Source organism: Salvelinus alpinus, chromosome 10 (assembly GCF_045679555.1).
Source record: "Salvelinus alpinus chromosome 10, SLU_Salpinus.1, whole genome shotgun sequence".
Lineage (NCBI taxonomy): Eukaryota > Metazoa > Chordata > Actinopteri > Salmoniformes > Salmonidae > Salvelinus > Salvelinus alpinus.
Genome location: NC_092095.1, coordinates 33,930,785 through 33,943,227, shown reverse-complemented (window position 1 = coordinate 33,943,227; position 12,443 = coordinate 33,930,785). Strand labels below are relative to the sequence as shown.

The following is a 12,443-nucleotide window of genomic DNA, read 5'->3' as shown; positions in this document are numbered from 1 at the left end:
TTGACTGGCCTGCACAGAGCCCTGACCTCAACCCCATCGAACATCTTTAGGATGAATTGGAACGCCAACTGCGAGCCAGGCCTAATCGCCCAACATCAGTGCCCGACCTCACTAATGCTCTTGTGGCTGAAAGGAAGCAAGTCCTCACAGCAATGAGTGTAAAGCCTTCCCAAAAGAGTGGAGGCTGGTATTGCAGCAAAGGGTGGACCAACTCCATATTAAATCCGATGATTTTGGAATGAAACGTTCGACGAGCACATACATTTGGTCATGTAGTGTATTTTTGGGCCTCATAGTTGGAATCACCAAAGTCTATGTCTTTAGGCCAAACTCCGGGGTAAAGTCGTACAATGTCGGTTGAGAGTCTCCCCTAAGCAGTTTAGAAGACACCCCTCTCCATTGAACCTGATGGAGAGGGGTACACACCGGTTACATGTAGCAGTGAACAACCCTATGAAAACACATTACGCTTCAGGGGTTTAATACTCAAGCTAGGCATAGAGAAAAAGAAATGGTTCATTTACACTATAGTTTAAAAGTTACAAGCACTGCACTTAATGATCATCATGCAAATAGTTATTTTGTACAATAACAGCTCCAGAGTGAGGAGACGTGCCTATAAGAGCATGGTAGGCCAGGCCAACAGCTGCCATTGCCTGCGTCCCAAATAGAAACCCTATTCCCTGTATAGTGCACTACTTTTAGCATAGTCCTCCCAGGGCCAAGAGCAGAATCCCCTCCCTGGTTGGGTTGCACAGAGTTCAGCAGCTCCTCTCCTCAGCCTGGCTCTTCTCTGCTCCTACGAGGCCTTACACATGTCCAGAGTTCATTTACATAAATGTAAAAGCGAAACTGGCCTTTGCTATTTGGCCTCGTTCCCTAAGAGCTCTCGTCTAGTCCGGATGCGTCCAAATTGGCACCCTTTAAACTTCCATAGGGCTCTGGTCAAGAGTAGTGCACTACATAGGGAATAGGGTGCCATTTTGGACACATCCAATGAGTGGAGGGTTAGCGTCTCGCGATGCAGCGCGCTCACACAAACACAAACAGGATGCTTCCTCTCAGGTGACACTTTGATGAGAGAGATTGTGTTTTAGCACAGTTTTGAGTTCGTCTCCACTGGTGCCGGGGTAAACATGGGGATCATTCCTCCCTTCATCACTCCATCCTCCCTGATGGACCTGAGTCACACTATGTGTGGATGACTAATTCTGGACTGAAGCAACATTCTCCAGACTCTTTGGATCAACAGAACAATGGCGGAGTACACTCTCTCTCTCTCTCCGTCTCTCAATTCAATTCAATTCAAGGGGCTTTATTAGCATTGTAAACATATGTTTACATTGCCAAAGCAAGTGAAATAGATAATAAACTAAAGTGAAATAAACAATAAAACATTAACAGTAAACATTACACTCACAAAAGTTCCAAAAGAATAAAGACATTTCAAATGTCATACTATGTCTATATACAGTGTTGTAACGATGTGCAACTAGTTAAAGTAAAAAAGGGAAAATAAATAAACATAAATATGGGTTGTATTTACAATGGTGTTTGTTCTTCACTGGTTGCCCTTTTCTTGTGGCAACAGGTCACAAATCTTGCTGCTGTGATGGCACACTGTGTCACGCCCTGATCTGTTTCACCTGTTCCTGTGATTGTCTCCACCCCCTCCAGGTGTCGCTTATTTTCGCCAGTGTATTTATCCCTGTGTTTTCTGTCTCTCGGTGCCAGTTTGTCTTGTATGTTAGTCAAGTCAACCGGTGTGTTTTTCCCCGTTCTCCTTTTGCTAGTCTCTTTTTGCTAGTCTTCCCGGTTTTGACCCCTGCCTGACTCTGGACTACTTTTCATCCTGCCTGCCCTTCGGTACCTTTTGGACTCTGAACTGGTTTTGACCCTTTTGGCTGTCCATGACCATTCTCTTGCCTTACCTATTGGATTAATAAATATTGTAAGACTCCAACCATCTGCCTCCTGTGTCTACATCTGGGTCTCGCCTTGTGTCATGATACACTGTGGCATTTCAACCAAGAGATAAAGGAATTTATCAAAATTGGATTCATTTTCAAATTCTTTGTGGATCTGTGTAATCTGAGGGAAATATGTTTCTCTAATATGGTCATAAATTTGGCAGGAGGTTAGGAAGTGTGGCCAGTGTGCACATAGCCTGTCTTATCTTGAGAGCCAGGTCTGCCTACGGCAGCCATTCTCAAAAGCAAGGCTATGCTCACTAAGTCTGTACGTAGTCAAAGCTTTCCTAAAGTTTGGGTCAGTCACAGTGGTCAGGTATTCTGCCACTGTGTACTCTCTTAAGGGCCATATAGCATTCTCGTTTGCTCTGTTTTTATGTTTAATTCTTTCCAATGTGTAGTAATGTTTTTGTTTTCTCATGATTTGGTTGGGTCTGATTGTGTTGCTGTCCAGGGGCTCTGTGAGGTCTGTTTGTTTGTGAACAGAGCCCTAGGACCAGTAGTGTAAAAATAATTTAAAGTACTACTTAAGTAGTTTTTGGGGGTATCTGTACTTTTCTTTACTATTTATATATTTGACAACTTTTACTTTAACTTCACTACATTCCTAAAGACAAGTATGTACTTTATACTCCATACATTTTCTCTGACACCCAAAAGTACTCGTTACATTTTGAATGGCTAGCAGGACAGGAAAATGGTTGAATTCATGCACTTATCAAGAGAGCATCCCTGGTCATCCCTATTGCCTCTGATCTGGTGGACTCATCTGGTTGACTAACATGCATCGTTTATAAATGATGTCTGAGTGTTGGAGTGCCCCTGGCTATCGTTAAATAAAAAAAACTTGAAAATGTGGCCATCTGATTTGCTTAATATAGGGAATTTTAAATGATTTATACTTTTGCTTTCAATAATTAAGTATATTTTTGCATTTACATTTACTTTTGATACTTAAGTATATTTAAAACCAAATACTTTTAGACATTTACTCAAGTAGCATTTTACTGGGTGACTTTCACTTTTACTTGAGTAATTTTCTGTTAAGGTATCTTTACTTTTACTCTATGACAACTGGGTAATTTTTCCACCACTGCCCAGGACCAGCTTGCATAGGGGACTCTTCTCCAGGTTCATCTCTCTGTAGGTGATGGCTTTGTTATGGAAGGTTTGGGAATCGCTTCCTTTTAAGTGGTTGTAGAATTTAACGTTTCTTTTCTATATTTTGATCATTAGTGGGTATCGGCCTAATTCTACTGCAATCATTATTTGGTGTTCTACGATGCACACTGAGGATATTTTTGCAGAATTCTGCATGCAATCTCAATTTGGTGTTTGTCCCATTTTGTGAACACTTGATTGGTGAGAGGACCCCAGACCTCACAACCATAAAGGGTAATGGGTTCTATAATCGATTCAAGTATTTTTAGCCAGATCCTAATTGGTATGTTGAATTTTATGTTCCTTTTGATGGCAAAGAAGGCCCTTCTTGCCTTGACTCTCAGATCGTTCAGAGCTTTGTGGAAGTTACCTGTGGCGCTGATGTTTAGGCCGAGGTATGTATTGTTTTTTGTGCGCTCTAGGGCAACAGTGTCTAGATGGAATTTGTATTTGTGGTCCTGGCAACTGGACCTTTTTTGGAACACCATTATTTTTGTCTTTCTGAGATTTAATGTCAGGAACCAGGTCGGACAGAATCGGAGCAGAAGATCTAGGTGCTGCTGTAGGCCCTCCTTGGTTGGGGACAGAAGCACCAAATCGTCAGCAAACATTTGACTTCAGAATCTAGTAGGGTGAGGCTGGGTGCTGCAGACTTTTCTAGTGCCCTTGCCAATGCGTTGATTTACAGTTGAAGTCGGAAGTTTACATACACTTAGGTTGGAGTCATTAAAACTTGTTTTTCAACCACTTCACAAATTTCTTGTTAACAAACTATAGTTTTGGCAAGTCGGTTAGGACATCTACTTTGTGCATGACAAGTAATATTTCCAACAATTGTTTACAGACAGATTATTTCACTTATAATTCACTGTATCACAATTCCAATGGGTCAGAAGTTTACATACACTAAGTTGACTGTGGCCTTAAACAGCTTGGAAAATTCCAGAAAATGATGTCATGACTTTAGAAGCTTCTGATAGGCTAATTGACATAATTTGAGTCAATTGGAGGTGTACCTGTGGATGTATTTCAAGGCCTACCTTCAAACTCGGTGCCTCTTTGCTTGACATCATGGGAAAATCAAAAGAAATCAGCCAAGACCTCAGAAAAGAAATTGTAGACCTCCACAAGTCTGGTTCATCCTTGGGAGCAATTTCCAAATGCCTGAAGGTACCACGTTCATCTGTACAAACAATAGCACGCAAGTATAAACACCATGACGCACACGTCATACCGCTCAGGAAGGAGACGCGCTCTGTCTCCTAGAGATTAACTTACTTTGGTGCGAAAAGTGCAAATCAATCCCAGAACAACAGCAAAGGAACTTGTGAAGATGCTGGAGGAAACAAGTACAAAAGTATCTATATCCACAGTAAAATGAGCCCTATATAGACATAACCTGAAAGGCCGCTCAGCAAGGAAGGAGCCACTGCTCCATAACCTCCATAAAAAAGCCAGACTACGGTTTGCAACTGCACATGGGGACATAGATTGTACTTTTTGGAGAAATGTCCTCTGGTCTGATGAAACAAAAATATAACTGTTTGGCCATAATGACCATCGTTATGTTTGGAGGAAAAAGGGGGAGCTTGCAAGCCGAAGAACACCATCTCAACCGTGAAGCACAGGGGTGGCAGCATCATGTTGTGGGGGTGCTTTGCTAAGGGAGGGACTGGTGCACTTTACAAAATAGATGGCATCATGAGGCAGGAAAATTATGTGAATATATTGAAGCAACATCTCAAGACATCAGTCAGGAAGTTAAAGCTTGGTTGCATATGGGTCTTCCAAATGGACAATGACCCCAAGCATACTTCCAAAGTCAAGGTATTGGAGTGGCCATCACAAAGCCCTGACCTCAATCCTATAGAACATTTGTGGGCAGAACTGAAAAAGCGTGTGCGAGCAAGGAGGCCTACAAACCTGACTCAGGTACACCAGCTCTGTCAGGAGGAAGGGGCCAAAATTCACCCAACTTATTGTGGGAACCTTGTGAAAGGCTACCTGAAACGTTTGACCCAAGTTAAACAATTTAATGGCAATGCTACCAAATACTAATTGAGTGTATGTAAACTTCTGACCCACTGGGAATGTGATGAAAGAAATTAAAGCTGAAATAAATCATTCTCTCTACTATTATTCTGACATTTCACATTCTTAAAATAACATGGTGATCCTAACTGACCTAAGACAGTGAATTTTTACTTGTATTAAATGTCAGGAATTGTGAAACTGAGTTTAAATGTATTTGGCTAAGGCGTATGTAAACTTCTGACTTCAACTGTATATGTTGAAGAATGTGGGGCTTAAGCTGCAACCCTGTCTCACACCATGGTCCTGTGGAAATAAATGTGTGTTTTTTGCCAATTTTAACCGCACACTTGTTGTTTCTGAACATGGATTTTATAATGTCGTATGTTTTTCCCCCAACACCACTTTCCATCAACTTGTATAGCAGACTCTCATGCCAAATTTAATTTCTGAAATCAACAAAGCATGAGAAGACTTTGCCTTTGTTTTGGTTTGTTTGTTTGTCAGTTAGGGTGTGCAGGGTGAATATGGTAATTTGGTAAAAAGCCAATTTGACATTTGCTCAGTACATTGTTTTCACTGAGGAAATGTACAAGTCTGCTGTTAATGAAATGATAATGCAGAGGATTTTCCCATGGTTGCTGTTGACGCATATCAAACGGTAGTTACTGGTGTCAAATATGTCTCCACTTTTGTGCATTGGGGTTATCAGTCCTTGGTTCTGAATATTGTGGATGATGCCAGAGCTGTGGATGATGTTAAAGAGCTTAAGTATAGCCAATTGGAATTTGTGGTCTGTATATTTGATCATTTCATGTAGGATACCACAGGTTTTTTGGGTTGGAGGGTTTGTATTTTGTCCTGTAGTTCATTAAATGTAATTGGAGAATACAGTGGGTTCTAGTAGTCTTTAAAAGCTGATTCTAAGATTTGAAATTGATCATGTATATGTATGTTTTTCTTTTCTGTTCTTTGTTATAGAGCCAAAAAAATTAGAGAAGTGGTTAATCCACACATCTTTGTTTTGGATAGATAACTCTTCATGTTGTTGTTTGTTTAGTGTGTTACAATTCTCCCAGAAGTGGTTAGATTCTATGGACTCTTCAATTACATTGAGCTGATTTCTGACGTGCTGTTCCTTCTTTTTCCGTACTGTATTTCTGTATTGTTTTAGTGATTCACAATAGTGAAAGTGTAGACTCAGGTTTTCTGGGTATCTATGTTTGTGGTTAGAATGGTTTCTCAGTTTCTTTCTTAGATTTTTCATTCTTCATCAAACCATTTGTCATTTATTTCATTTTCTTAGGTTGTCTACTTGCATTTGTTTTATTTGATAGGGAAGCTGAAAGGTCAAATATACTGTTTACACTTTCTAACGCCAAGTTTACATCTTCACTAATAGAGTGACATGTTTTGTCCAGGAAGTCATCTAAAAGGGATTGAATTTGTTTTTGGTAGATTTCTACACTACATTCCTTCCATCTATAGCATTTCTTAATATTGATTGTGCAGTTCCTTCGGCCTCGATGCCTCATGATTGAGGATTGTTCTGTTCAGTTAGACTGTGATTTTGCTGTGATCTCTCTCTCTCTCTCTCTCCTCTCTCCTCTCTCCTCTCTCCTCTCTCTCTCTCTCTCTCTCCTCTCTCCTCTCTCTCTCTCTCTCTCTCTCTCTCTCCCTCCCTCCCAGGAGGGGTGTTTCTGTCTCCCTCTTCTCTCTTTTACTCTGTATGTATGTTTGAGAGTGTGAGTGTGCACGGTGTGTGTATGTCTATCTATGAGTGTATGTGTGTTTATGAAGTTGTGACATCCTGACCCAAGCAAGCTGTGATTGCTGCTTTTGGACCAGTGGCGGGGTTGGATCGCACACGCTGTCAGCCAGAATTAGCTGTTGTGTTTAACCCTGCACGGTCCAGACAGGAACGCATCACTGACCCCCTGACCCAAAGGCAGTGGGGAGACAGACTGCCTTGTGTCTATCCCTATTCCCTATATGATGCATTACTTTTCACCCATAGCCCTATGGGTAGTGCACTTCATAGGGAATAAGTTGCCATGTGAGATGCATGCAAAGTATCACTCGATGGTGATAAGGGAGATTGCTATTTCTCTCAGTAGGGGATGGGAGTAAAGACAGTAAGGAGAGTTGTGCTCTACTCACCGAACCTCTTGTATCCAAAAGACTGTACTTCCTCCTCGTCTGCAAAATCGTCTGTGGGCATGACAACAGAGACATATGTGTTACCATGAGGTCTGAGAGAAAAATCACACACGGCAACTAATGAACCGTGTAGCCTCTACTCCATTGGTTCCAGAACAAAAACTCCATATAGATCAAGAATATGGTACAGTCACATCACACACTGAAATCAACTGCGTGGGGTGATAACAGTGTCACTACATTTACCACAATGGAAATACGTTGTTTTTACTTGTTTTGTGTCACCCTCAATGATTTTAAATGCATTGTGATGTGGTTGTATTGTGTTTTAAATGATCAACTAAATATAATCTCTCTATAAACCTTCATATACACTGTATTACTGCATCCCAAATGGCACCCTACTTACTATATAGGGTCCTATACTACTATAGTATATGGGCCCTGGTCAAAAGTAGTGCACTAAATGGGGACATTTGACACTCTGAATATATCAACTCGCCAGAGGAATGAGTACCCCACCCCACCTCAGCAAAGGTCAGGACAGAATGTTCTCGCCATAACTGTTCTGTTACCATGGTTCTCTCTGGTTGAGAGACCTTGTAATATAATCAAGCATTTTCAGCCTCAACTATCACAACAGAAATGGCCAGATCCTGGAGGGACTGTTATATGTACACACTTTAGCACTCCGTGTTTCACAGTGAATCCAGTGTATGTGATAAAAGTTAAACGGACACAGAATATTTATAATATGATACTTCCGGCATGTCTGAAGAATTACGCAGCACCAGGGATGTGTCCACAATGGCACCCTTTTCCCCCGTCGTGCAGTACTTTTAACCAGGGCTTACATGGCTCTAGTCAAATGTAGTGCACTATAAAGGGAATAGGGTGCCATTTGAGACGTAACCCAGGTAACCAAATGGATGCAGGACACCAACAGGCTGCAGCCCAGGATACTACACAAATGTCTTTCTCTCTGCGGCGGATATATAGGCCTTACTCAGCACATAGCTTTATCATCATGGTATGTTATAGAGGCTATAACTCCCCATCAAATGCCTCGTTCTATGTGGAAAGGAGACAGGAGGACTCGGGCCTGTAAAAGCCACAAGCTGTGGTTTCTCTGGGTTGTTGACTTTAAACCCTAATTACACTTTGCCACACTACACTGCACTCCACTACACTAGAAGCCAGCGCAGGGAGGCTGCAGAAAGATAAGAACATCACTGATAATGGCTAGCAGATGTAAGAGAGGGAGAGATGCAGTTTTGACTCGGGGCAGTGTGGGGGGGAGGGGAGAAGGAGGTTGAGGATGGTGGTAGTACACTACATAGAGAATAGGGCGCCATTTGGGATGCAACCTGTGTGACAGAGTGGTCCAAAATGGACATATGAGATGTTCTACACTGTAAGACATTTCCTGTAATTTTTTACAATAAATTACTGGCAGCAGAGTAGCTAGTAGGTTACTGTAAATGTACAGTAAATTACTGGCAGCACAGAGGCCAGTAAATTACTGTAGATTTACATGACCTTTACTGAAACACAAATTCACAGCATATTACTGGACCACCTGACTACAGCAACATGCTGTATTCCTCGAATTTACAATGATTTACTGGAAGCACAGTGGTTAGTAAACTGTTGCAGATTTACAGCCCAGGCAGCTAGTGCCAACGATAGGCAGTATTTCTGTTACATGTATTTCCATATTTCCATATTTACAATACCTATTTTGTCATTTGTATTTCACTGGCCTGATCTACAATGTATGTATTTTGTAACAGTTTAATAAGAATACATGTATTTTGTATTGTCTAATACAAAAATAAACTTGCAAGGTGCTCGCTTAAGTACAACAACATTTTCGGTCATGGTAACATCATCTTTTAACTTGCCATGATTGTGATATGTTCTTGTTGATCTTCCTTAGTTCAATGCACTGACTGTAAGTCACTCTGGATAAGAGTGTGTGCTAAATGACGTTGATGAAATAAAAAACATATCACAGTAATAGCAAGTGAAAAGTTACTGAGGATGTTGTTGTAGTTAAGGATACATTGGTCTTCAAGGTATTTTGAATTTGTAACAAGGCACCTTTTGATGTATCTTTGCCCATCTCTGGCTAGTGCAAAGCACGTTACTGTAATATTCACAGTAACTTGCCACCAGTGTCCTGTAAGTTACTGTAATATCCGAGCAACGATACAGTATAATACTTTAAAATGTGCCTACTATACTACAAGAAAGTAAATGCTACTGTAATCGTAATATTGGTATTTTACTGTAATTACATGGGACTGGTGCAAACAGGTTGGCTGCTAGGCATTTGTACAGTACAGAATATTTATGAATATTTGTTGTTTTATATCGCTTGCAAAGACTTCCAAACTGGCTGTGATTACAGCGCCAATCAGACCAAAAGGACTTGGCAAAAAACTCAACCAGTAAAGGTTTAAGATTTGCTGCCACTCTGATCTGTCCCCTTTACACATTGAATGATTAGGGAACTTCGACCACATATCAGTTCAATTGCTACAGCGTTCTCACTAACGGATGCGCCAAATACAGTATAGCCACTTACAAGTCACGCCTAAAAAATATGTTGAGTTTGCGAGTCTTTCCCGTCCCACAACAGTTTTCAAAAAATTCACCATAATTTCAAGAATGCTGCAATAAATATACAACAACATAGCAATACAGTACTTTATGGTTAAAGCTGCAATATGTAACTTTTTGGGTGACGTGACCAAATTCAAATAAAAATGTGAGTTATAGATATGTAATTTGCATTAAAAGCAAGTCTAAGAAGTGGTCGATCTGTTCTATGTGCACTATTTCTTTGCTTCCTGTTCTTAAATTACTTTCGGTTTAGTACCCCAGCTTCAAACAGCTGAAAATACAATCTTTTTGATTATTGAAAATATATTCCACAGCGGTTTAGATGGTACAATGATTCTCCACACTATACCTGTTTTGTCACATAAATTGAAATTAACCAAACTAGTCAAATTTTAGCAACCAGGAAATGGCGGAGCAATTTTTGCATATGGCACAAATTGAGCCCCCATAATGCATTGCTCTTTACAGTACTGTACTGTAATATAGAATTACAGTAGGTCTATGTACATCTTTTGCTGGAAACTTACAGCAATTGTTACAGTGATATTGTTCCCTGATCACTTTTGAATTTGAGAGACACATCTATCTGAGTACGACCATGGTCGTACTAAGTTTTATTTCGCACAGGTAAGATAACAAAACGGTGTTTCGCAGGGGAGTTAACATAACTATAACATAACTATATAATGGAATACATCGATTTATAAGAAGAAAATGACAGATCCATGTAAAACACAAAAAAGAATCAAATACGCAAATACACTTCCATGCGTAAAATATGGTTCAAATTTCACTTTAATAATGTTACTGCAGCCTAGACCAAAAATATCACTGCTATCATACATGTAGGGCATATCACCAAGGACCAAATTATCAAACAAAGACAGCCACTCTCTCATTGTCCAGCTATAGAGAATGATGCGACTGGCGGAGAAAGGCCAAGTCATTTCACAACGCAGCTGAACGCCACACCACGGGCACTTAATCTCATCCAGATGTGCAACACAGCCCAACGCACGAATAAACACGCACGCTCACATATACAGAAAACCGTGAATTCATCGAAATCATAGATTAGCTACGACTTCAAAACGTTTCAAAACTCAATTTTAAGATGAACGTAACTGCATAACACATACTGTACCTTTCATGGCGTTATATAAATATGTTAGGAGTGTAGAAGAGATGAGAGTCTCTATGTCACTTTTAGCGCATCTCAAAGTTCCGTCCAACCGGGCAGATTTGAATCAGTTGCTTGGAGAACAGAAAACTAAACGTGTACACAAAAAGTTCAGCTCCCCCAACTTCAAAATGTAATGATTGCGCACGAACCGCTCCGTTAGGCTATTTGTTCATCCCGAACCTCCCGTTAGAATGTCATTGTTCCGTTATTTGCATACATAGTTGAATAAAATGTGTAGCGTGCGTGGGAGAGAAAGTTACAAGTTCACGTATTCGTAATATTTTGTGTAGCTCTGTAAAATGCACCCGTGGCTATAGTGTTAGGTTGTTGATGTCTTCTTTCCAGTACGCTGCGCCTGCCACAATCACAAACCCACAAAAATGTCAAAGCCAAAGGAAGTCCCGCGTCTGGAGCCCCGTTCTAGCAGCAAACCACGTGTGTTCTACATCTGTCCGATTCCCCCCCACTCCTCGCACTCCTTAAAGGGGAAAAGGTGAGGATGCCTTTCAGCGCGAACTCTGAGACCCTTGTGGAGCTGCTAGCAGGAGATGAGATTAGATTACTGGCTTGATGGCAATCGCGTCCTCTGGGTGAAAAATGTGGTACTCATTAAAGACCATTTCAAAGGGGTTGCGGAGGGGGCTCAACCAACATCACTGGACCAGACTGGGACATTAGACAGTGCACTGCATTTTTGGGTGCATTCTTCCTCACTTCAAGTAGTATTTATAGGATATTAGACAAAACAGTTGGAATGTTCAAAATCCATCCATCCACTCTTTTATAAAGTTGTATGTTTCCACTACCACCAATAACTATTATCACCCTTGAGAGAAGTTACTACTATCACAGCTGGGAATGTTGCTAGGAATGCCAGACCATTTTATTCAGCCTAATGGGAACCCGAACACAGACCTTACCCTCTTTGGTTTGTGGCCCCTGAAATGGCATTGCCCTGCAGATGCAGTTCACTGATCAAATACACAGGGTCTTCTCAGGCTAATTAGGACATCAAGGCAATTAGTATCTTTTATCTTATCTTAAAGCCACATGTTTTACTGAGTGTCAATGGGATACTAGTACACACAGCGTTTCGGGTTTTGTCTAAAACGCCCCAAAGTAATATGGAGTCACCTACGTTTGGCGCTTCAGTCCACATTGAACAAAGCATTAATTGTGTATGTGTGTGTGCGTGTGCCTATGTGTGTGTGTGTGTGTGTGTGTGTGTGTGTGTGTGTGTGTGTGTGTGTGTGTGTGTGTGTGTGTGTGTGTGTGTGTGTGTGTGTGTGTGCGTGCGTGTGTGTGTGTGT

General features: G+C 41.0%; 1 protein-coding gene across 2 annotated transcripts in view; it reads right to left on the bottom strand.

The window, feature by feature from the left end:
- The window catches only part of LOC139531968 (collectin-12-like), a 66,925-nt gene extending 55,298 nt beyond the window's left edge, over positions 1-11,627 (bottom strand). Inside the window, exons 1-2 of one of the 2 annotated variants that reach the window (XM_071329012.1) lie at positions 11,095-11,627; positions 7,323-7,373 (exon numbers count right to left, since the gene is read on the bottom strand). In XM_071329012.1, coding sequence (XP_071185113.1) covers positions 7,323-7,373; positions 11,095-11,101 — 58 coding nt within the window. In that variant the 5' untranslated portion in view covers positions 11,102-11,627. Of the gene's footprint in view, positions 1-7,322; positions 7,384-11,094 lie in introns of those variants that run through there. The other variant, XM_071329011.1, reaches the window with a different exon arrangement.
- Between the last annotated feature and the right edge of the window lie 816 nt (positions 11,628-12,443).